This window comes from Aphelocoma coerulescens, chromosome 6 (genome assembly GCF_041296385.1).
Source record: "Aphelocoma coerulescens isolate FSJ_1873_10779 chromosome 6, UR_Acoe_1.0, whole genome shotgun sequence".
NCBI lineage: Eukaryota > Metazoa > Chordata > Aves > Passeriformes > Corvidae > Aphelocoma > Aphelocoma coerulescens.
The window spans coordinates 10,164,250-10,190,516 of record NC_091020.1 but is presented as its reverse complement, the minus strand read 5'-3'; the positions used below and the strand labels follow the sequence as shown (position 1 = coordinate 10,190,516).

Sequence of the window (26,267 nt, the reverse complement as noted above, 5' to 3'; positions counted from 1 at the left end):
ATTCCTGCAGGGATTGTAGTGGCAGGAGTAAAAACCCCAAAGCTTTTATATAATAACAGCATGTGTTTGCACGTGAGCTGCTCCTTTAAGAAGCCTTGGGCTACTGAAAGTAGAGGGATCCAGAGAAAAGGCAGCCCTACAGCTATAACAGAGGGCAGAGGTTAAATCTTTTGGCATATTTATCATAAAAATGGTCACTGCACACTCTCTCCCTGAAGGTTTCACTGAAATAGAAGTGTTTGCCATTGGCACTGCCCTGCTGGTAGAAGGTAAGTTTGGTGTGGGACCTCGGCAGCAATAAGATTTTTTCCTTCTATTATTTTTGGTGACAGGGGGGAAAGTAAAATTGAAGTAAACAGCAGCATTTGTGGTATGCTGACCCTGGTTACTGTGGCTACATCACCAGTACTTCTGGTGAGTAAATCAGTGTGAGCTGCAAGCTCTATGCATAGCTGTGGCAGTGAAGTACTTGCTACTCAGCTCTCTTTTCAAGAATTTGGGATGTAAGTTTGTTTTTGTTTTGTTTTGTTTTGTTTGACTTTTAAAGGCAATTTTATCTTCCTCTGGGGAAAGAAGTTGAAATGACTGATAATCTCTCAATAAAATTGTACTGCTTGTTTTGTGGGTTGTGATGGCTGTCTTATAATCGAACATGATCGCTCCAAAAAAACCTATGAACTGTTAGCATACATCCAGACTACATTAGTAGCACTTCAATTAATGGCTGCTGGGTAAAAGGTAACAAATCATATCAATTTAATTTAGCCACTGTGATCTTTTCTTGTGATATGCCACTTGTTGTGAGACTGCAACAAAACTGTGAATTTATATCTACCTGGCAGCTAGGAAAGGCTTATAGCTGGGATTATGCTGGTGTCAGTCCCAGGGCCTGGAATCCCATCCTGCATAGTGCTGCTCAGAGGGGGATGTGGGAATCATGGGGCCCAACAGCAGAGGAGGAGAAGCTGTGAGCACCATCAGAATGAGCTCATTAGCTCAGCCCATGAACATGGACAAAGGGTGCTCACCTTCCCCTTGCAACCAGGCTCATATCTGGCTTCAAAGGAAAGCTGGAAATGCTGTCAGACACTCTTCCTTGGAGGAGAAAGGAAAAAGCTTCTATTTCTTGCCCAGGGGCAGGCTGCTGCCTAAAGAGAGTCCAGGGCTAAGCCTGGCCGACAGTCCCTGAGCCATGTGCACAGCCTGGCAGGGCCTGGCAGGTTCTGCACTCCAATCCTGAGGGGTGGGAAGCAGCAGGAGGACAGGGACAGGGACAGCACTGGGTGCTGGAAGGACCTCCTCATGGCACCCCAGCCCTGCCAGCCCTGACCTGTGCTGGGGTCTGCAGCCTGCTGGGGACCTGCAGCTGTGGAAGTTCAAGCAAAGCACTCCCTGGTAACCTTCAGTTTAAACTAGCTATAGTCTAATACATTTATGTTTTACTAAACACAAGTATTTTCCATAGGGTTTTAGGCAGTATGTGCCCAGTAGATTGGCAATAAAACTTTATTATTGTCATTTGGGTTAGAAGACCAAGCTAAATAATCAAGGATTAACTCACTTTCTGAAACATTCTGAGACAAAGGCAATAGGATCTCTCCTTTTTTATGGCAGCTTCTAAGTGCAGTTTGCAAAAAAAGGTTGTGGTGAAGAGCTACATTCACTTTATTAAGTGGACACATTTGCTGACCTAAAAACAAAAATTTAAAGCTTTTTTTTTAATTTAGTAAGTTCTTTATTTGTACACTCATGCTGACCTTCAAGATAGCAGAATCTGATAAAGCCTGAGGCTTCCAAAAACAGGGAAAAGATAGAAAAAAAAAAGCTGATATAGTAATAACTCTCAGCTCTACTCTAAATATGCTCAGAACATATCTCTCCTAAAGGCTTCTCTGCATTTGGGAAAGCTGACAGCAGTTTCACCCTGTGGGTGGGAGGTAATCTGACGGGGAGGAAATAAAAACAGCCGATCTCAAATGGCTCCAAACTTTTCTCTGGAAATATTTTGTTATGTGTTGTGTAATGATAGACACACATCAGCTGTTACTATGGTTATGCCATCAGCCATTAATGCAATTAAGGTAGAAGCAGGATTTCTGACTAGAAAAAAATCATCCATCTTATGTAACTGCAGAATTAAGACAAGAAGCATAAGTAACTACACTACTTTACAGAATTAGGGGATATGGATTTTTTCTGTGCTACATCATTTCTTTTTCCAAGAAGAGCACAAAGAAAAAGACATAGTGCCTCTCATCTAACTGAAACTTAGAGACTGGATGTTGAGTCAGAGCCTCATCAGAGCTAAAGTAATTCAGGTCACCTTGAAAAGGGCATTAAAGGACAAAGCCTGCGTTTAAACCAGTGAAGGATGGATTTCAGGGTGGCACAGCTCTGTGCTGGGTGAATAGCTTGGGTTGCTTGGATTCCTCTCTGAGCACCAACGTAAACTTATTTTTTTAAAATCTATCAGTGACTGCTTTTCATAATGAGATTATTCCTTTTCATGTATAGTCTATTGACGAGGGGCAGTAATGAGATTGAGCTGGTGTGATTCAAGCACTGTGTAGACTGCCCTGAGACAGAAGCCCAAAGGGAGACAGGCTGACTGAAACATAGCTGAGGGATTTCTGTGCTTAAACAAAAAAGAATGTTATAATTTATATTAAATACAAACCATTTCTCTATCAAAGTCAGGCCTGGACATGTGTATACCAGCAGCATGTGCTGGCTGTCAGCTCTCCTGAAACTGCCTCCTCTACATCTCCTTTGCTCTGAACCCTGAACCATGTGTCCCTGCATGGAGCCTGACAATCCAGTTTCTCTTATTATAACAAAAGGCAGAATTACAAATAAGATCAAACCATTTCTGCCCCACATGACTGATGAAGTCTGAAGCACTGGCTTGAGCTGTCACCTACAACTTTTCTTCTGAAAGCCTTTGTAACTTGCGTGCAGACTGACCACTACAGATCTATTCCCTGAGCATAAGATTCCACTTTAATTATTGTTCTCTTATCAAAGAAAACAGCAGCATCATTGTAGATATTTTCCATGTCCAGTTGACTCACACCAAACAATTCTGTCTTTCAGCCCTGCTTGGTTTCTGTCTCAATGGCTTGACAATTATTTCTTTCCGAAAAATCAAAGAGCTCCGAACTCCCAGCAATCTGCTGGTTCTCAGCATTGCCCTGGCCGACTGTGGCATCTGCATCAATGCATTCATCGCTGCCTTTTCCAGCTTCCTCAGGTATGGCAGAAGGGTTTTCCTGAAGCATGCTTGGGACAACCACATGAAAATTAACAGCTTAAGTTCTAAGAGGTCTAACTAATTAAATATCGCTCTTCCTACCGTAACACATAGCCAACCTTCTCATTCCCTCAGTCTGAAAGGGCAAAACAAAACTCTCTATGGTTCTACCAGGCAAGTAGAAAAGCAGATTTTACTGCATATAATTATTGACAGATTATAAGACTGACTAGAGAAGACATTTAACCAGACAGCTTTATCAGTTATAGAAGCTACTTGAGTATCAAAATATCACTTCACTAAACCTCTAGATTGACCCCAAATTTGTCTGCAAGTCTGTATCTATTTGTTGTGTTCCACTGACTTGCACAAATTGACAAATTGGCTCCTCACAAAGAGGGCAAATCTTGAAGACCTAGATAATTGGATGAAATGTACATTTCAAATTTAAAAACTCCAACTTTTCAATACACAGATGCAGGGTTATATTTTCTTCTCAGTATTAAGAATACAAATAGCTGTTGTACTGTAAGAGACACCACAGCAAGAAAAATGCTGGCAAATGCCTAAAAGCAAGCACAGTAACATCTTTCACAGTACTGTAAGAGACACCACAGCAAGAAAAATGCTGGCAAATGCCTAAAAGCAAGCACAGTAACATCTTTCACAGTGTTTCTCAGACAGCATAAGCACAGGCTATCGTTTTACCCTCTCTGTTAATGCAATTTCCAAACATGTCTTCACCTTTCTCTGTCGTTTTCTTAATATATTCCTTGTTTGTTGACAGATACTGGCCCTATGGCTCCGATGGCTGTCAAATCCATGGATTCCATGGCTTCCTGACAGCGCTGGCCAGCATTAGCTCCAGCGCTGCCGTCGCCTGGGACCGATACCATCACTACTGTACAAGTAAGGGCTTCAATTTACCTCACAACCTCACCCTGCAAAAGGCAGCTGGCTTAGATTTCTGAGAATCAAAGCAAGCACACAGTTATTATTTGTGTATCTTATATATAAGTTTGTTTATCTTACACACTAGATAGAGCAAATATAAACAGCTTCTCCAAAGGACCTCTTCCCATACAGGAGGCAATCATCAACCACCTTCAGGAGACATTTCCTCATCATCATCGCATCCAGTTTGTGACCCTCTTGCCATGCTTTCTCTTAACCCATTGGTAATCTTTAAAACAAAATCCCCCCAAAAAATCCAACTCCTCATATTGAAGAAAAATCTATTCATCTTGGGCTTTCATCCAACACCCTGCTGTGCACCAAACAGATCATCATGTCCATGCAGAGTTTACTAATTATAGATAAATTTGATGTAAGCAGAGAGCTGCCTCTGCAGAGATGGTGACTGGAACAGAGCCCGTGCAGAGGCATGATTGGGCAGACAGAGCTCAGCAGCCCCTTTGTGCAACACACAGGTATTTTGGGGTGCAAGAGACATCTATACCCACACAGCCTTTCAGGCACAGCCTACATGTGATTTTAGCAGCAAATGGCAAAACACACCCAAACCACATAGGGAATATAGTCAGTCTGATGATCCTGCTGAGTGTGGAAAGGCTGCCAACATTTTTGTTCTGCAATTTTTACAGGAATTCAGCTCAGGAAAAGATATGTATTTTTTCATGTCTAGACAAAGGCCCCAAATAATGCAGGCTGTGAGCGAAATCCATACTAACACCCCTTGGACACTGAAATGCATTTGGAGCTGGGAGAGGAGCATCTGTATTTTACAGGAGAGCCTGAAAATAAGCATGTCTGGGAAAGACATTTTACTCTCTGCCACATTGGCTTTAATGCTTTTGTGTCATGCACCCCTCCAGTCAAGAGCATACAGTACTTTAAGAGCACAGGCAGAAGAACCCTAAGGGCACAAGCTTCTTTACTTTGCTCAAATTGTTACAAACTGATAGCCAAACATGGCTCCTATAGTGAACATTTTGAACAACAAAACAAAACCAGAAACCCAGGATGCTCATGCCCTGTGGTTATTCCAGTAAAACCAGCCCCTGCTAGTTCAATTCTTCACATGCTGATTGCAAGAAAGATTAAGTCATATTTCATAGATATGCCATACCAAGCCTACAGGCTATACTGTGTTCTCAATCCATACATTAAACTCCTGTTGACACTGGTGAGAGTTGCATGCCTGTACAGAAGGTACAAAATAGCTTTACCTAAAAATCAAAGCTATCAGCCTTTTATCTTCATTCCCCAGGATCTGGTACTCCTTCCAGACTCAATTACATCATCCCCAGGCTTTTTTGTTATGTCCAAACTGTTTCCCAAAAACAACTTTGTTGTGGCATTCCTCAGCTTGGCACTTGATTATCCACTATCCATATTTCTGGGAAGAAAGAGCTGATGAGAACGTGAGAGATTACTATGATGATAGGATAACTTGGGACTTTACAACCATTCTGTATGCTAATAACACAAATTTGCTCACCAACATTCTGAAAATTGACCAGGTTTTTAGATGTGGAAGTCAGCACAACCCTAAGTGACAAAGCACCATCTTTAAAGTGTATTGGTAACTAGACAAGTCACTCACCAGAAATCAGGTTGATATTGCTTGGCATATGGAAGAAAATAGTATTATCACCCCATATGATAGAGAAGGTCAAGATATTTTATTCTCCCCTCTCTTGTTTTTTTTTTTTTTAACTTCCAGGCAACCATACTGGGCAACTCTCTTTTCATCCCCCCTAAGTGTGGCTCTGGGGTTTATGAGATGCTACTTTCACAGCAAAGAGGAGTGAACTACAGAAATAACCTAAAATTATGCAATGAGAGTAGAAAAAGCAGGGGATTCTGAAGGGTATCAATGTCAATCTCTAGCAAGATGGGAAAAAAAGCTTTTAAAATTTGATCACTAGGGGCAAAGGAGAAAACAGAAGTAGTTTTATGTAAGTGCCTGATGGTGAAGAAGAAAAGCACAAATTCTGAGGAAGCTGCCTCTCAGCAGCCAAGTATTCAGGAGAGAAGGTGACAGTTTAAATCAAGGTAGACATTGTCAGTTCTCCCTCTCTGGCCATTTGTGCTGCCATCAGAAGTTTGTGAAGAGGGGAAGGATCCTGGTCAGTTCATAAGTACAGCATACAGTTACAGAATTAAAAGGAAAGAAAAAAACACAGAAGATTTTTAACTTGCATTTAAGAATTATGAGGAAACAGTAAATCTGAAGTGATTTATATCAGTACTTCTCTCAATATTTTAAAAGAGAAGACAAACAAAACTAGCAGGGATTTCACAGCAGCATTCAATTTCAAAAAGTAGAGTTACAGTGACTTTTATCTAATCCTTAACAACCAAGGTAACCTGGGTTGCTCCAATTGAAGCTGTCAGTTCTGTCAAATTAGGAGTAAATCCTAGACTCCTGTCACACTGCAGCCACCCTGCCACATTCCCTTCATCTAGCTTTGCACCTGTATCAGTTTTCCCTGACAAGATGTCGATGTTTATACAGATCTTGCATTTTTCTCTGAAGCAGGAGGCAATCACCAAGACAGTTCTAAGTTCATGAAGAACCACAGGAAAAAAAATCCCTTAATTAGGTTATTTTAAAGAGCTTTTTATAATTATATGCACAAAAGTAGCTGTTACACATTACAGCTTTCTTATTCCTACAAAAAATGAATACTTGTGAGCTCCAGTGACTGGTGCTTTTTGCACTGCAGATGAAGTAGGTACTAACACCTATTTTACTTATGACTGATACATATTTTTGATTAGCAGATTTTCAGATATTTCTGTCTTTGACAAACTTAGCTTAAATGATGCATGCCATAATGTCCTGGAACATATTGTAACTTAATATTATACAGTTATAATAACTTAACCATTTGCAAGAATGAGGAAAAGGGACTTTTTCCCCCTCCATCATAGAAAATCCTGTTGACCTTTTACTTGAGACACTGCTTTTGAACAGCAGACTGAAATCTAGCTGAAAGTTAGCCACAGTGTCAGAGATGTATTTTTCACTTTGTGAAAATCAGCTAAATGTTTGAATAAATCATAAATCTTAAAAAAAAAAAAAATCATAAATGTTTCCACAAACTAAAAAATAGTTTATATCACTAAAAACTGGCCATCATGATCAAAAGGATTAAGGTTCCCTGCTCTATATAGCACTTCCTAAAAGTTCAGCTTTTGGCATTACAATTTTAGTAATCTTTGAATGATGGGGGAGCACTCTTTCTGTTCCAAAGCAATTAGAGAAATCATTTTAAATTCCCTGTATTAATATTTCACTGTGTGGAAAAGAGAGGCTTCCTTTTTGCTTTTCAAAGAGAGAAAACCAGAGCACAAGAGCGATTAGACTTAAAAGGACCAAACTGCCTGCACTGGGCCCTAATTAGGAATTATATCTGTAAGCCTATGCTGAACTCCCTACATATGATTTAATTGAATTAGGACCTACATGGCCATTACATTAAATTTTATCAGGCCAAGAGAAGGCATTTAAGGTAAAGCAATGGCCTACTGTGCACAAAAACCACTGAACTGCTCTCAACTTGAGCTCTTGCTCTTGGCTTTCTCAGGGGAGGACATTTTTGCCACGTGAACACAGCAGGATTCTTTCACTGTTCTTGTACTGAAAGCGTTTTTTCTGAGTAAAACCAAAATAATCTCAAGCTTGTGTAATTTGACATTCACACATTTTTAGCTACTTCTGATGTGTGTGTAAATATTTTCTGGAGGGTCAACCAGCAGCTGATTTCACCAGGTCTACTTCACCATTAATCTCATTTTGCAAAAGGTCAAAGCCAAAAGGAAAAATTTAATTTTATTAGTTCTGATTCTCTCCTCTTTGAGCATCGAAAGTAGGCCCCTTAAGTGTGAGAGGAGAGAAAAGATGAGCTCAGCCCCAGAAATGAGCTTTCCAAAGGCAGGCTGTTGAGACATGCCTGGTGCTAGCCTCCATTACTGCATAGTCCTTTTATTCTGCATCTATAAGAAAATGATGATCCCTAACTCCCACGGAAAAGTAACTAAAATAAACTTTTCCTCATAGTTTTTTCACAGAAAAGGCACAAACACTAAAGTAAGAAGGTGCTTAGGCTACATTGCTTCTTTGGATGGGGAGTTTAATAATAATTACAAATTACTAAAAAGTTGCACTTGTATTTCTAGTCCCCTGAATCAAAAGCTATTATTTTATTTTCATCTATGTAATTCTAGAGTCATATTATGCCAGTACTACAAAGCAATATTTAAGCCTTTGCAGCCAAAGTATATCTTCTATGTAGTAATCATACAAAAGACAGATATTAGTCCTTATCATTAGGACTTACCAATTCTTCATTAGTAATTATTCCAAAATAATGTTTTAAATTACTAAAAAAGTAAACTATTTTTTGCAAATACCAAATATAAAACCTAGACTATTTCATACAAAGGATTTTAATTCTCCTTTGTATTTAAATTGCAATGTGTACAACTGTCTTTTCCCATTATTAATTTTGAACACGTGCACCAAACGAATTTTCCAAGTTGATTCTTAATGCAATTCAAACTTTAATTTTTTTCCCTGAAGAACCTCTGGAAGATAAGAAAAAGGAGAGGGATGGAATCAGAACTCCTGTAAAAGGGCAGTTTCACTAACACCCTTTATTTTCCTTTTTTAAAATATACAAGAACAGTACAACACAAAATAGCTACTGTAGAGTTTGTGGTTCTTCCTGGAGCTGCTCCTTTATGGGGATCTCCAGCCTATGAGGCCCCCACATGTCCTTCACCCACGAGTCAGCCACGTCTGACCCCATGGCAGGGACTCACCTCATGCACCTCATCCCCCGTCCTTCATCTCTGAGGGAAAGTTCAGAATTGGCCTGAATCTTCCTGCCTCCTGTCATGATGCTGCTGTCTAAGGGCAGACAAAAAGATTGCTTCCCAGCCTCAGTGAAAATTGCATCACTACTTGTCCATAATGGGAGATTTGATTAGAAAGGAGTGCTGAGGAAAGTCACTGTTCTCCTTGCTGGTGCTGCTGGCGTCATGGGCTGCTCAGCACAGCCATGATGACAGACTTTGGCCTCTGTAAAAAAATTATCCAGACCTTTTTACATGCAAGCAGCGAGGCTAGCACAACATCCTGCAGCAGCAAGGAATCCTGCCTGCCTTCTCCATGAATAAATACTTCCTGGGTCTTCTGAAGTTTCCAATCTTTCATTTCATTTCATTCCTATGGTATTTGATGGAACTGGATGAGATGGGCACAAGGGAACACTTTATTATAAAATTAGGAAAAAAATTACTAATTCTGAGCTTCACATTTCCTAGGATAAGTGATGATCTTAGGGGGAAAATTACTTGTCCAGCAGTAGTTTTAGAACAAGCTCTGTTGTCAGGTTGTATATATGTATACACACATGTATATTGATGACCAGTAATTTTAGAACAGGGTGTATTAGATATCCCCACATGCCCTGCACTCCTGGCCAGGCAGGAAGGAAGTAGGCAGGGGCTGGGGAGTGTGTGCAGAGTCACGTTTCTGATCTGACCCGCACTCTGCAATGGGACTCTGTTTCTTCAAACGCTATTTATTGCATCACCCTGTTCATTCTACTCTCTGCCTCATCTGTGTCCTTAAACACATTCCCAAAACACAAGAATATAATGTTCATAACAGCAGCTGTATCTCCAGCATGGTGCAAAACTGAGCAGCAATACAGCATTTGTCCAAGTAAAACACACAAAAGGGAAGTACAGTTTGCTGTTTCCTAAAAGCTTCCTTCATATTTTATGCAAGACTAATTCCTCCAGACTTGGGTCAGCTTCAGGATACAAAACACAGACACCTGCTTGTTTCTGCCTGAGGCCCAAGGGCCTGACAGCTGTTTCCAGTGGTTTTGTTCGGGGCATGGAGAGCCTCTTTTCTCTTCCACAGGGAGCAGGCTGCAGTGGAGCACGGCTGCCTCCATGATGGTGTTTGCATGGCTGTTTGCTGCCTTCTGGTCCATAATGCCCTTACTGGGGTGGGGAGAATACAACTACGAACCCCTCCGAACCTGCTGCACCCTGGACTACAGCAAAGGGGACAGGTGAGGGCCAGGGCCAGCTCCCACAGGAGCAGAGTGGAGGCTGTCATCCCCTAGGATGGTCTTAGTGGCACACAAAACCCCCAGCTGTGCCCACCACTGTTTCTGGGGGAGATGTCCCTCCCCAGCAGCTGGGACAAGCCAGGCATCACCCAAGGCCGCCTGGACTCGCATGGTGGCATGTGGAACAGCTAAAGTCAGCTTCCTCTGTGGGAAAGGCGGGTGCTCAGCTTTCTGATGCTCCCTCACTCATCTATATGCTGCATCTTTTCTGGGTTTAGGGCTTGAAACTCTTTCAGAATGCTTTTGGCTTTATGCAGTCCAGCACAGATGTCCACGTAGGGATGTTTGAGTTTAGAATACAAACAGCTGTTGTGATTTTCTACAACACAATCCATCCCACACACAACAGCATGGCTTAACTGGCCAGCAAATGCTGCACCTGAAACACATTGACAAAACTGGTTTTACCAATTTAAAAATACAATTTGGTACATACTTACAGCAAGTTTACAGAGATGCACTCAAGAGAAATTAACACCCTCTTTTTTTCTTTCCCTCCTCACCTTTTCCAGAAACTATGTCACATTCCTTTTTGCTCTGTCCACTTTCAATTTCATGATCCCAGGCTTCATCATGATGACGGCTTATCAGTCCATACACCAAAAGTTCAGGAAAACTGGGCACTTTAAGGTAAGAAAGCACCCTCAGCCCCTGCAATCACCTTGCCTGCATCCAGTAGAGACAAAGTCCTTAAAAAAAACCAATTTCTTTCACAAAGACTTTGACTCAGCTCCTTCTATGCTAACTCCCCAGTGCTACTTAAGTAGGAGAGTAGAGCAACACAGGATGAGGCCATTCAGAAAGTTTGTGGAAACACCATCCTTGGAAATGTCAGCATTTTACCAGATGGCCACATCTGCCCTGACCTAGTGCTGATTCCCCATCAAAGAGGGAGTTGGACCAGTCATCCTGAAGATTTCCCTCCATCAACGCTGGTCCAACTCTCCTCAAAAAACAAACACAGAGCTTACAGAATATTTGCCAATAGCATATCAATATTTATCCAGATAAATTTATCTCTGGAAGGATTGCTATTTCCTGCTTTGCTCCAGGCCTTTGGTTTATGGTTGAGGAAGTCAGACAGAACTGCAGCTCTGCAAGGAAACACGCAGGCACCCCATGGGGGAGAAGGGCCTGCCCGTACACACTGTGTTTACACTTGGCTGAGGAAATTCAGAAATCTTTATGAGCTGGAAACAAAGGAATGGTTCTGGTGTGGCAGGTTTATGGGAATGTAATGTGGTGATTATATGAGTTGTTTGCTGAGGTGCAGGCCATACAGTCTGGGGCACTACACATGGCTGGTGGGCACAGCCTGACCCATGCACTCAGTAAAGACAGTCAGTTCTCAAGAGAAGTGTTATATCAACAGAGACAGCCAGGCAGACTTGTTTGTAGCTGACTGGAATAAATACATGTGCCCTCTATTTATTTATTGAACAAATCTCAGTGTTCCTTATTATGTTTATTACTTTTTTCCAGAGAGTTTAAATGCACTAGAATGTGATTTCTTCCTCACCATATTCTGTAGCTGTGCAGACAAGTTACAATATAGAAAATTTAAGGATAAAATTATCACTTCCTTAGTCATTAATATTTGTAAGATACTTGGGAACAGCTGGCCATGAACACCATGGATAGGGCCCTAGCATGAAGGACAGAGGAATCTTACTACCACAACACAGCTACTGCATGCATCTGTTGCACCACCATAGCAGTGGCTTCACACAGTTTGTCTGCAAGACCATCTAAGAAGTCAGCAAAATATCATTCCTTTTAATCTGCTTTTAGATTTTCACATTGCTCTCTCTTCTCAGCAGCAATTATTGGCCACGGCTTCTATATCTAGCACACACTGATTTGTCTGATATACCCTAAGGTGTTTTGCCACCTCTGCCACATACCCTAAGGTGTTTTGCCACCTCTGCCACTCCCCACCCATGCCCAGGATCAAGGCCTTGGTGCTGCTGCACTGTGCTATCCCATGTCCTGTTGGCTGATCCTCTCCTGCTGCTGAACACAAACCACGGTCTCACAGGACTTCTCCCACCCATTTGTTGTAGCGTGTGATTGTGAAACAAAAAGAAACCTATTGCTCTTGTTTTTCAGTTTAATACTGGTTTACCATTGAAGACACTGGTCATTTGCTGGGGTCCCTATTGCCTCCTGTGCTCCTACGCAGCAGTGGAAAATGTGATGTTCATTCCACCAAAATACCGCATGGTACGTCAGTGCCACCTCAGAACCCAAACTGTGGCATTCTCCTTACTCTCCTCTCTCTGTCTCCATGAACAATGCCAGTTTACTGATAACTGGGTTTACCTGTAAAAACATATGTAAGAAGTAGTCCTTTTCCTCAAAGCATTCTGTTCATCTACCATTTTTTAGTGAAAACAGGTAAGCACAGTGATATAACAGGCATTGCATTACTGCTTTGATCAAGCAAAAATGTAGGAAGTTGGGGTACTTTTCTTCAGCACTTAGTCAGGGGTCTGTAGCCTGTACTGTTCTATGCCATGTAGGAGCTTTTAGTGTCCTTCCCAGAGTGAGGCACCAGCTCAGAATTTTCAGTTATAAAGAAACTGTTTGTCTCATTCATATTTCTAATACTTCTCTCTCCTCAAGGAAGCTGTAATTGATCACTCCTAAGGTTATGCTGCCTCATTTTTCCCCTTTCTTTTATGAGTCTTGGCTCCAAAACCACTATTGGGACTTAGTAATATCCCATCAAACCTTTCAGCTTTCATTCAGTGCCCCAAAATCAGCCCAGTTTCAGGTCACCAAATGCATTACTGTAATCAGTATCCCACATTAAATGTGTTAGTAACATCAGCCTCTTCATCCATCCGTCCAAAGGTGTCCATGGCACACCTTCCACTCCTCCTAAGTGTTTGTATTCACTCTCAACTGAACTATCCCTGTTTCAGGCAATGCCAACCAAAATTCTTCCTCCTGGAGACTATAATTTCCTGAGTAGGACTTGCAACCAGCCAAACTGCTTTTACTTCTCCTCTCTCTGGGAGTAGCAAGCTAATGCCATTGGAGACAGGTTTTTTTTTGGTAAAGGAAAACTGAACATAAGGCTGAAATCAGCCTGTTGGCTTCTCGGTGTGTTTTCCTAGTAATAAACATTGTGTCTCATGACAGATTCCTGCCCTTATTGCCAAGACTGTGCCAACGGTGGATGCCTTTGTATATGCCCTGGGAAATGAGAACTACAGAGGAGGAATATGGCAGTTCCTCACAGGACAGAAGATTGAGAAGGCAGAGGTTGATAACAAAACTAAATAACCCATTATGGCATTAAACAAAATTACTGTGAGTACATCGCTGAAAGCAAAATTCAAGAGAAAACTGAGTGCATTCTCTGATATGTATGTGCAAAGGTGGTTCCACATTGGAAAGGCTGTGCATTGGCTACTCACAATGAAGTATGGAAAGAAAGCCCTCCAGATAACTGTCCAAACCATCATGAGCTGCTTGTCAAACAAGCTGCCTTAAACCCATGTTGATTGTCATCAGTCTCATTTTATATGTCACTGCAAATAAAATATGTGCTGGAAAGCATTTATTTTCTCCTCATAAAAGCTATCATAAAGCTCAGAAAATTAACTGAAGTAGGATATTCATTTATCCAGTGAGGCCTCATCAGATCAATCTGTGCAGGTCGTCCATATGGTAATGTCTGGATTACTAAAAGATTAAACCAGTAGCCAGTATTAACCACATGTCTGTATAAATAGCTTGTTCATCTGAACAACTCATTTTCAGTGCACTCAGAACAGGAGTTTCCAAATTTCTATCATGAATCTGACATCCTAGTTCCATAAAAACATTTTAGTGAGCATATTTCCCCAGTAAGGAATATTAGCTTGGCTCCCATTCAAATGAATCACTGGGTGACATTCAGCTTTGTCACACACTAAACTACATCAGATTTTGCAGCTGCTGCCTAGCAGGACAATCAAAAGCTTATAGTCCATCATAAACATTCATCTTTTTGAGCGAGAACTAAAGGGAGGTATGAGTCAGATTCTGTTCGAAAAATGTCATAAGAATAAAAATTAACTTCACATCTTCCATTAAATTCCCCTATGGTCTACATAAGTGAAAGCAATCACTGAATCAGTTGTGATTAAAGAGTCTGAGCAATTAAAAAGTCACTTTCATAATTATCAGAATTCATATGTATTTTAAACTACCAGAAATGTCCGTTTTAAACACTTGTATTTGCTCATGTTGCTCATATTGCTTATGGGATGAAAAACTGTCAGTTGATGTTGTCTGTTATTACAAGATGCGTCTCAGAATTGCCCATTTGTAAAAAAATACGTGCACAACACAGATTAGGAGAGATAGTGTGTACAAAAAAAGCAAACCTAATTGATACTTACAGGGGTCATATGGTTCATTTCCAAGCATTGACAGTGAAAGGGTTTTTGAAACTAACCAAGGAAAAAATTGATCCATCCTTTTGATGCCTTCCAACATACTTAAAGGGAAACCAGTTGTTTGTGGGTTACAAAAGGGTAGATGGTACAATCCTGAAAGCTAAACAATCGGTGGGTAGAAGGGACATTCCTCTCATGTCTAGAGATAGGGAATAAATGTCATTTTGTCAGCAGTCAACCAGCAGGATCCCATTCAGAGATGTGCTGTGGGACTTTGTGAGGCTCAATCTGGTCACAAACTACCTGACAGAGCACTGAATAATGCCATGACAAAATTACGCAGAATAATGACATCTAAAGCTGACAGCTAAGACTTACATCTTAGGTACACATAATATAAAGTGAGCAGATGACAAAATGTTTGCACTGATAAGTGCAAAATAATGTATCTGGGCACAAAATTACCTTTAACTATGTATCTACAGTGACAGGCTCTGAATGTGCAATTATCTGTTTCTCAGGGAAGAGGCCTGAGTAGGTCTTGCAATCACCAGCTGACTTGTCAGCGGGGTCACGCTGACAAATCCCAGCAGAATGCTAAAAAACACTAAAAAAGGAATTGGTAACAAAAGAGGACACACAGTCACACCATTTGAAAACCAGTAATTCAGACTTAGTGAATAGGGTGCATAGTTTGGGTCATTCCAACTCAGAGGATAAACTAGAAAAGCGCCACAAAGATGATCAAACACAGGCAGAAGCTTGAGTGCAGTAGGGAGGAAATGAAGGAGAGTGTTGGCTCAGAAGAGGTGGCTGGTGAGGAGAACAGAGAGAGCATTATTGAACCAAGGATTCAGGGGATGAGAGACAGAATGATTGTTTGCTGCTCCCAGTAGCACAAGAACAATGGGACATACAGCAAAATTAATTTGAGATGTACATTGTCTGAAGTTCATAGTTTGAGGAATGTTCATCACATCTGCCTACTGAAACACATTATGACTTACACAAAAAGACTGTAATAATGTAATAAATAACAGCTAAAGACATCTGGTTAGGGACTGAGTCCCCATGGCTTAAAGGAAACACATCAGAAATTCATCTCAGGCTTTGGCTCTTAGACCATTTGCAGACTGATGTTTGACTTGCTCTTACTACAAACTTTCTAATGTGGGAGTAGAAAGCAGCAGAGCTGTTTCTTCATTCTGTTGAACAGTTACAAATCTAAATGTGCCTCTGACTAGGTTTATGCATTCTTTTTCATATTGATTACTGAAAACTAGTGATGGGTAAAGCTGAATATCATGACTTAGAGAGCATAAAATTGGTAAATTGTATTCAAGCCTTGAGACGAATGGGGCCTCTGTCCCGAGCAGCAACCAAAGCTGTCCTCTACAGCCCCACTGAAGAAATGCAAGGTAAAAAGGTCACTGAAAACTTTCAGACCTAGGGATGGTGCAAAACTTACAGATGGACTGTGAAGAACACAGGACATGTTCATATAGCCTGGCATAGTACTATAAGCTTGGGAATAAGCAGATGCAGTACAGTGCACTACAGTGAGATGAGAACAGCCTGTCCCACCCAGGAGAGAGACACCTCACCACAGATGGTTTCCTGTGCACTGTGTTGCTCCCATCTGGTCAGAAATCCCACCTGGTTTCACTCTGCACCTTCAAACCTAAACATGTACATAAAACCTGAATCCTTTCTCCTGTCATTTATCTCCACCCTAAATATTTTCAACAAATGCGTCTCATCCAGTCAGGCCCGTAGCTGTCCCAGCCTGAGGGCTCCTTCATACAAGTTACAAAAGCTCCTTACTGAGTGGAGAGAGAGAAACAAAGCATTTGAACAAACTGTTCAAATTTTAGTTCATAGCCTTGGTTGCTGACTTTCTGCCAAAGAGTGGAGGAACTGAGGCTGCTCATGGCTCTTTAATTGGATCATGGATTCTCTCACTCTCGCCACAAAAAAAAAAAAAAAAAAAAGAAAAAGAAAAAGAAAAAAAAAAGAAAGAAAGAAAGACATGCAATTAAACATGAGAGTTTTCAGGGACTGGTCACCAAGATCTAGCAGTACCTGATACCTGGTCACTCTTCTAGCTATGACTAGTTCTCACCACGGATTATCCACATTAAGAAGTGGCTGATGACCACTAACAAGGGCCTAAACAAGTGTGCTGTGCTTCAGGAAAATGTCTGAAAGCAAACTGAAGTGCATCAAGAAGCCCAACACGTCCAGTTATTTACACAGCTTATCCTTAGCATAGTCAGCCTTCACCACAATGTGCTGGCCCAGTTCCCTGTGGTGCTGTTGCTTGTCCGGGTCTTGCAAATGGGTATCTGTTACCATCCTGATAACACCTGTCACAACAAGGTGTTATCTTGAGTAGTTTACACTGAAGCATACAAAATCCTATAATGTTTTTGCACTCTGGAGAATCCCAGATGGCTAGAAACAGGATTTACATTACCCTAACCAAAGTACAGGCCAGGGGGTTATCCAGGGGTGTAAGACACTCCTATACACGTAGTATTCCACCTATTCTCTAAAGCAAACTGTGTAAGAACAAAAAAATGGAGACTCAGCTTATGCCAGTACAGCCAATAGGAACACCAGTGATTAATACCTGTCCTGTCACTAAAGATGAGAGTGACTACAACAACAGCATGCCCACTGTTAAAAATAATTAAATGACACCTCAGGTTACATCACATTAGCCACTGCAGCCCTTTGTTGGGAAGGTTTTGAAGACAACCAAAACAGAAGAGGAAGGTGTGGCTCTCCTTAGGGTTCAATTACTTGATTCAGCATCCAACCACTATTAACACCCAGTGATCTGCAGTATTATATCCGATATCACTTAACCACCCTACTATCCTTACAGGCAAACTAATTCTGCTCATTTGTGTTTTGACACACTGATGAAAAACAGACTTTCAAAGAAAAATCAGAAGGCAATTTTTCCTCCTTATCTCTAGATACAAAGCATAATTTCTTCAGGTTTTCTTTCAGCAGACATAAATGCCTCACACCTTACATAGCATCTCTTGCAGTTCTATTTTCAAGGTTATTAAACACCCACAACTCCAAACTGTGTCCTCAAGAACACTGGAAAATCCAGATCTTGTTGACTCAGCTTTCCCACACTGCCCACACTTACAAACACCCCACAGTTCAGTAAAAAGGAGTCAGGTTTTTCTGCAGTGCACGTTCTTCATGTGCTTCACACACACTCTGATGTGTTTTTCCCAGAACTCCAGTACAGCTGATGGGAGCATTACACAACAATTCAGCAATAGGGTCAGAGGAGGAATCTGCACTTTCCCAGTCTATCATCATGCCTCTTTGAATTGCATTACTGTAAAACAGTGCAGTGAGCTGGTTTTGTCATCACAGAGGAAAAAATGGACGGCCAAATTCTTAAAGATGAACCCAAGTGCTAATGATTGGTTTGGTTCAACAAGGTGGGGTACAAATACAAAAAGTATAAGATCCTTACAATATGATGAATGGCAAGTGTTAGTCACAAGTACTCATCCTTTCTGTTATGTCTCACTTAAATTTCTGTTCATGTTTCACCTGTGAGGATGACAAAGTAGAGGCTCACACCTCAGCCTATGACAGTGAGAGTTTGCACATTGCAACTAAACTGCAAAACTATTTGGCACCATATGCCTTTTTATACATGTTCACACTCAAGATTGCTCATCAGAGGATTACAGTCAATGGTCTATATGAGCTACCCTGGCCAGGCTAGCACAGTAAACACTCAGAAGCCTTTTTGTTATGAAAAGAGGCATTCCACTTGCCACAGAGAAAAAGGGAAGATGGACCTGGTGCATTAATATTATGTAAAATAATCAGAATTTTCAAATGGTGAACACACATGCCTACACATCTATATTAGGTGCTGTTTGGAAGTTTACTAATTTAATCTTTGTGTATATCATTAAAAGACAAAAGGATCCAATAACAGCACTGCGAAGCACAAAAATGCTTCTCAGTGAGATGCAAGTCTGAATGATTATTAATACAATTGAAATTGTACATGCAAGATGTAATAATTGGTTTTTAGCACTCTGAGACCCTTGGATTTCCACAGACTGTAACTTCTTCCAGTGTTAGCCATGTATGAAATTTTCCAAAGAAGGTTTTGTTTGGAACAGAGCATCAGACCACAAAACTGTCAGAAGAGGAGAGGTAGTGCTGTGGAAATGGGCTGTGCTGGGTACAGGTTTTCCTTGTTTCAGAAGAAGCAGGAGACAAGCACAGGGCTCCTTGGTTAGGGATAGCACCCCTTAACAGTGCCAGAGAGGTGACACAAAGGGAGCTGCAGAGAGCTGCACCTCCCTTGAGACTCTGACCCACAGAAGTGGTCAAGACAATTAATATTTTGCACCTAAATGTCAATTTCGTGTTGAGAAGTATTTCAGATGCAAATTCAATTACCTGTTTCAAAGGAATCTAATTTTAATTAACCCAGGTCTCAAATTAATGCAAACTAATTAAACACTGTTTAGAAATATGTTTCAGAAGACAATACCTAGTTCAGTAGGTTTCTAATGGTAGAAAATGTGCTTTCTTTGCTAACAATTTGTTCTTGGGAATTGGAAAAATAATTGTGCCGCTACAAAGCAAGAGCTAATATTTTTCACAGTGCTATCAAAAGTCAAGTTTTAAAAATAATTATTTCTAATTACTGTAGTACAAGAATGTGACTCTAGGAAGACAAACATTTGTGTCCTAAAAACATATATATCTTATTTTTAAAGAAAGGACTGAAATGGTGACAGCAATAGTTAACTTACATATAGGCCAGGTTGGATGGGGTTCTGAATAACCTGGTCTAGTTAAAGGTGTCATTGCTTAAGGCAGAGGGCTTGGAACTAGATGACCTTTAAGATCCCTTCCAAACCCAATCAAGCCATTCTATGATTCTGTGATATAAAAGCAGCAAAGAATATTATGTAAGTGAAAGCAGAGAAAAAACTTGCAAGTGCTACAGCAAGAGTGCTAAATTTTCAATGTGCTTTAGATCTTGACAGTGAAAACAAAGCATATTTTGACAGGCGACAGTTGGAGGCTATAATTGCTGGAGAAGCCACTCTTTTAATTTTCCTGGTGAACAATGAGAAAACAGATCTTTTTCATGGTGTTCATTGATTCGTGTCCACTTCCCCAAGATTTCTTCCACTTAACTACACCATGAGGTGCTACAGCAACATTCTTGATTTCTCTATCAATAAGCTGACCCACCATTCAAAGATAAACAGTTTTGCAAGCAAATTATATCACATTGTATGAGAGACCATTGTGCTGAAATCAACTGTAGAAACAACAGCTTAAGGATGCTATTAAGTACAGATGGGGAAGGGAAAATGCCATCAAACAAACAGAAGGAAAGCAAACCCAGTGCAGTGGTGGCAATATTTGTCAGCTCTTTCACTACTGAACCTGAGTCAGTTCAAACTTTGAAGCTGATCAGCACTCTGCAGTTATGCTTCTGTCTCAGCAGGTCATTGAGTGGCAGCATGTCCTAGATATCACACAGAATGGTGCCTCTGATATATGGATTCAATGCTGCATTTCCCAGAGGTCTTTCAAGCCTTTCCTTTACTGGGAAAGTTTCAACTTTCTTGAAATAGATAACAAACAAAAATCTTAATGGACACAAGACAGTGGGCTGATTTACTGTTAGCCCTTTATCTACAAAGAATCTACATACTGAGATACTTGGCATCAGTGTGTGATATATCAGCTCCAGGAGGATGGTCCCCAAGCCTGAGTCTGGTACATAAGCTCTCCCCAGAAGTGGAATCCACACAGAAAGTAAGGAAAAACACCTTAAACAGACTATAAATCTGAAAAGAGGGGGGGATTTTTGTTTCATATCCTTTGTCAGCACATTGAGTCACTTCACTGCAGCCTGTTCTCAGCAAGGATTCAAAACCTGGGACTAGGCAACTCAGCATCATTGAATCATTTAAGCCAGAAAAGACCTTCCTAGAATCACATGCTTGTACTACCAATTAGGAATAATTATTTTTAATTAATGGCTGGACCTGGTTTTGCCAACTGAATGAGAACAATTTGGAAATTATTTGACTTGACTAGATGTAAAGAAATTTAGATCATGATATTTGTTTCCAGGACAAAAGGCAAAGACTCGTGTGTTCCTAGTGAAAGCTTGAGTTTCTCCAGCATACTTGTAAAGATAAGTAAAATACAGCTAATTATACCTTTTATGGAATTACCACATAACATGTTCTATGAACTGAATACTAGGCTACTGGCAGATCTTGAAATGCAGATCATAGACAGATACCACTGAATGGGGACATTTTTAAACCAGAGACTTTTTCTTGACTGACTTTTTGGTTTTGCTTCTCTATGTTACAGTCTCCTGTTTAGGTGCCATAAAACCGTGTGGGGTAGTAGCTAAGAGATAGATGGGTACATGAGCCTTCAGGGTAAGTGGTTGTAACCTGCAAAAATGTATTTTGGTAAGAACAAGTGTTTGAGATCCAAGAATGGCAGTTGCTTATATTTACATGATAGAAGACTTTGCTTTGAAAAACAGAGCTCAGAAAAGGATTTAGGGGTCATTATAGATAATCGCCTCAATGTAAGCTGTCTGGGCAATGCTGTTGCAAAAAGGACTAATGAGATTCTTGAATATGGGTGGGGGAGAATAATATGAAGCAGAAATAATGAAGGATTTCAGCATCATTTGGCAGCATTGCCAAGACCTTTAGTACATTACAGAATCCTGTCCTAGTGTCTGCATTTTAAGAGGATTTGAAGTCATTGGACAGAGTTCAAGTGAGTGTCACAAATGAATTCTCTGGCTTTAAAAAAAAGCCTGTGCCTTCTGACGGGATGGGTAAGAAGCTCAGCATATTCAGCTCACTGAGAGAAAGCACAGACATACCTTCATCACACTGTGTAGGTAATTGCTCTTGAGGAAGACATATGTGAGGAGCTTTCCAATCTGACTGACAAAGACCCAATGAATAAAAGTTGAAGTCAGAAAAATTCAACCTTGAAATAAGAGGAAATTTCCCAGCAATTAAGTAAGACAACAAAAGACAGAAACAGCTTATCAGGGGAACTAGTGAAACCCCCATCACTTGCAACCTTTTAGACAAAGACAGATACCTCTGAAGATACACATTTGGCCTAGTTTCAGCCCAGGTTGTCATTCCTGGCTCAGTAAGCTCTGACTCCTTAGTTCCCCTATGCACAGTTTATTTCCCCAGCCCTCGGTGAAACAGGACTGCCTACACTGTAATCAACGTCCTTGCAATGCTTCCATGAAGGCTCAAATGATGCTACAGGGGTTATGACTGGCAAGGATGCAGGGTTAGCATTGTGGAGCCACACTGACCTCATGGTCAGGGAGAAGGGGTAACCTTATGTCCTACTGTGACATAAACAATCAGGTAAGATTTTGATAGCAGATGTTTGAGAGATCATAATCCATTCCTAAGGATGCAAACCAAGTGTAAAAGCTTCTTGGGTAGCAGCAAAGAGTGATCAACCCTGGTGAAGCTACAAATGCTTTCCTTCCCATTAAGGCCAAAACTATTTTGAAACGTTCCACTGCTTTCTCCAAACTCATCCACAGAGCACTTGGAAAGTGGAGCACATAAGAGATATGGTCAGATCTCATCCCAGTGTGCTTGCTTAAGGGAGTCATGCTAGCCAACCTCAGTGGTCTAAAAATTTAGAAGGCACCAGGTGCTTATTCAGAGGCAGGATCCTCCAGGGGAAACTGCACACTGGAGGCCATTGCAGGGAGACAGATATACCTGCTGTGGGATAGACAGGTGGGGAGAGCAGAGTATCAGCACCTCTGACACAATTACATAAAAATGGCATTTGAAATCAAATGTATATAGCAGCCATACTTATAAATACAACACATGAAGCAGCAATGAGTTTCAACCTGAAGCATCAGTGAAAAAAAATAGATCTTGACTCCGGTGGAAACCCATTCAGCAGCTGAAATTAGAAACATTAATCCCATGGCATTGCCCATAATTAAAGGCTCCATCTACCACCAAACAGCTGTGTAACTACTGCTGGCTGAACCTCAGTGCTTTGAAATAGGATTAGGAGGAAATTAAAAGAGAAGCAAGCATTGCAAGCCTCAGTAAGACAAGAAATACCTTAGTGTGTCTTTTATTACATGGACCAAATGATAAAATTGGTGTCCTTTTGCAATTACTTTTCTCAGAATTCATTACCAGCAAAAATGAGAGTTTTACAAACAAAACTAAGGAATTCAGGACTAGAGGCATGTCAGAATCCTATCACCCAACAGTCTATGCTTACACTGAGCATTTATTAACTTCTTTTGACTACAACATTTCCGAGGCCTGAGCTTGCCACTTGTTCTGGTTTTGGCTGGGTTAGAATAATTTTCTTCATAGCAGCTGGTATACAGCTATGTTTTGGATTCAGTGTTTATAACACAGGGATGTTTTCCTTATGGCTGATCAGCACTTACACTGCTTACACTGATTAAAGATCCAAGGCCTTTTCTGCTCCTTACCCCACCCCACCAGGGAGGAGGCTGGGGATGAACAAGGAGTTGGGAGAGGACACAACCAGGACATCTGGCACCAGCTGACCTAAGGGATATTCCAGACCGTATCACATCATGCTCAATATATGAAGCTGGGAGAAGGAAGAGGGGGACATTCAGAGCAATGGCCTTTTACTTCCCAAGTAACTGTTACACGTGAGGAAGCTCGGCTCTCCTGGGGATGGCTGAACACCTGCCTGCCCATGGGATGGGGGGAATGAATTCCTTGTTTTGCTCTGCTTATGGACATGGCTTTTGTTTTACCTATTAAACTGTCTTTATCTCCACCCACGAGTTTTCTCACTTTTACTCTTCCAATTCCTCCCCATCCCACTGCGGGGGGAGTGAGTGAGCAGCTGTGTGGGGCTTAGTTGCCGGCTGGGGTTAAACCAGGACACCACTGAAATCTACTCCACTGATTTACCACCACAAGAGAACACAATGTCTCAGACAAAGATTTACAAATAATTATGCAAAGGGATGCTGTTCTCTCCTTGGGTGTCTTTAAATGGTGCCTGTTGTTTTTCTGGCTGAAAACTATTTGTAAATATGGACAAATGACAGGATAGAAACAAGAAAGTGTCATCCTGTGAGAAAGGTGCCATATGGTACACAAATCCCATTAAGAGGGTTTAATTGTTATTTAAAAGCCTACAGACAAGCAGGACTAAAAGGGAGCCCAGTTCAGATATTCTCTGGATGCCAATTTTGCTTAGGTTTCAGTTGCAGTCAGAATGCAAGATCCGTCCCTCCTCCTGCTGGTAGCCATTAAATATGACTGGAAGAATGCAGAATAACCCCCAGTAAGCCAGTGCTGTGCATTATATCTCACCAAGTCACCAGGCTCCTGCAGTGCCTGGGTGCTAGCAGCCAGTCCTTTCTCAGTTGCATGGATAATTTAACTCAGAGAAGCTGGTTCATCTATAACACAGTGATGGGAATTCCATGGTTTAAAATTTTTTGTGTCTCTTTTCAGAAGTAGCCCACCCTCCTGCCAGAGCCATAAGGCCATGCCTGCAAACAACATTACTTGGCACTAGTCTATTTCTTCTTTTTTCTTTATTCCAGGTGATGGAAAAAAAAATTAACTGGGAGATCTTTTCAGGCAAGATGGTTATACTGTGACCAAGGGGCAGTACTGGAGCTGCAGAGCTGCAATCTGCACTGGTTCCTAACATCCCAGGCTGGGCTTTCTTGTCACTGTCATGGAGGAAAAAATACAGATGGGGAGCTGGCTAACTACTGCCTCCAGTAGTCAAAAATAATGGCAAAGAGCTGGCCTGCCAAACTTCAGGCAGTGGAAAAAGCTGACCTTTGAAAATGTATTCTGACTGTTCCATCAAGGGTATAACTGAAGTGTCTGGTTTGATTTTATTAAATTGGTGTATGGAAATAGTACATAATTTAGAATCATAGGCTTTGGTTAAAGCTATGATTGCAAGGTTTTAAGCAGGTCAGAGGCCCAATTTAAAAAAATTAAGTCCACAAAATTTAATCCCTCTGTACTTTTTTGCTTCAATGTGACTCTTGTTAACTCCCTAAAATTAGATTTTAATCTCAGATTGGCACCCCATTCTCTGCCACTCAAGTAACACAAGCAGTGAGAAGATTATGGCCACTTATGTAGTATCTATTTTCCTATAATCCTTTTAGCACCATAAATGCTAAATATAGCATCCAGTTTAAATTAACTTTAACCTCAAGTTGACTCCAGTTAACCATGCAGGAACAGTCAGTTTAAAAAAAAGCAGAAACAAAAACAAACTGTGCCCCAAAGAAAGCTAGAAAGAGGTAGAAATAGTCCCACACTTAAAAAAAAAAGTAAGCTGTTCAGTGCATATTAGCAGATGACCACAAGAGTGGCGAATTGTCAACAGCTTTTTGAAAACATGGGACTTGTGAGCCATTAATCTGCCACAGGAGTATATTGGTCACAGTACTCACCCCTACAAACTGCCATCCCTAAAAGCACAACAAGAAATTGGGGCTGCTCCTGCAGCTCCTTTATCCTGGCTGTAGTTACAAATCATTAACACTGAATATGGAGGCACTTCTGTGAATCAAAATCACACTAGTTTTTCCAAGACTACCCTTTGTAGGCATCATGAGACCTTCACAGGGAAAACTGATACATCCCCTAATGAGGAGAGGACCACCATTGTAAGTCAGTAGTGAGAAGAGCTAAAACAGGCTCAAAACCTGTAACAGGAATGACTTCAGTAAAACAACTGCAGAGAACCCTGACTCTTACTTGGCAATTGCTGCAGGAAGAAATAAGTCCTCAGAACCAAAGCAGGGGCTTCAGGAGGTCTCCCACACTAGGAGAGGGATATCCCTGAGGGGTCCCAGGGAGTGGGTCCCAGCTCCTGCTGACCACAGCCAGCTTTAACAGCTGCCAGGGCCAGATCACTCCATGCATTTTACCGTGGACATTTGTAGGTTGCATACTTACTCATTAGCCTGTATGTTCTATTTCTGCCTCTGCAACAGCACTTATTCTGACCAGCTCTGTTTTTTCACCAGCTAGTTTGCCTGAGGAGCATAAGAGCAAATGAATCCCAATAACCAAATCATCCTAAAGTAAACAACCTTGAGGTGCAACACCATTAAATTTACAGGTTCCTCTCAAAACTTAATACTGATTTCATAAGGCTGCAAGTTTCTCCACTTCTCACTTTTGCCGTTTTCAAAAACCACATGGGCACAAGGGAAGCCCACCCTCAGCAAGCCTGGCATTTTTTTCATACTCCAGGGACAGAATGACTGCCAAACCCTACCCTGGCATGGGAAACGTCAAAGAGATGTAAATTTAAAAATATTCTGATTGTGTCTGCCTGTCCATTTTGCTTCAGCTTGTTAGGAACAATTAAACAGATGCCTAATGCTGAGCTGTAAAATGAGTACCCAGGAAC

General features: G+C 41.1%; 2 protein-coding genes across 3 annotated transcripts in view; one reads left to right on the top strand and one right to left on the bottom strand.

Annotated features, from left to right (window-relative positions):
* LRIT1 (leucine rich repeat, Ig-like and transmembrane domains 1) overlaps window positions 1-26,267 on the bottom strand; it is a 115,245-nt gene that overhangs the window by 19,944 nt on the left and 69,034 nt on the right. The gene's annotated exons all lie outside the window — the stretch shown is intronic.
* Window positions 191-13,659, top strand: RGR (retinal G protein coupled receptor). The gene is made up of 7 exons (XM_069019203.1): window positions 191-269; window positions 3,094-3,250; window positions 4,038-4,159; window positions 10,155-10,308; window positions 10,881-10,998; window positions 12,478-12,591; window positions 13,516-13,659. Exons 1-7 carry the CDS (start codon window positions 191-193, stop codon window positions 13,657-13,659), a joined length of 888 nt encoding a protein of 295 aa, XP_068875304.1.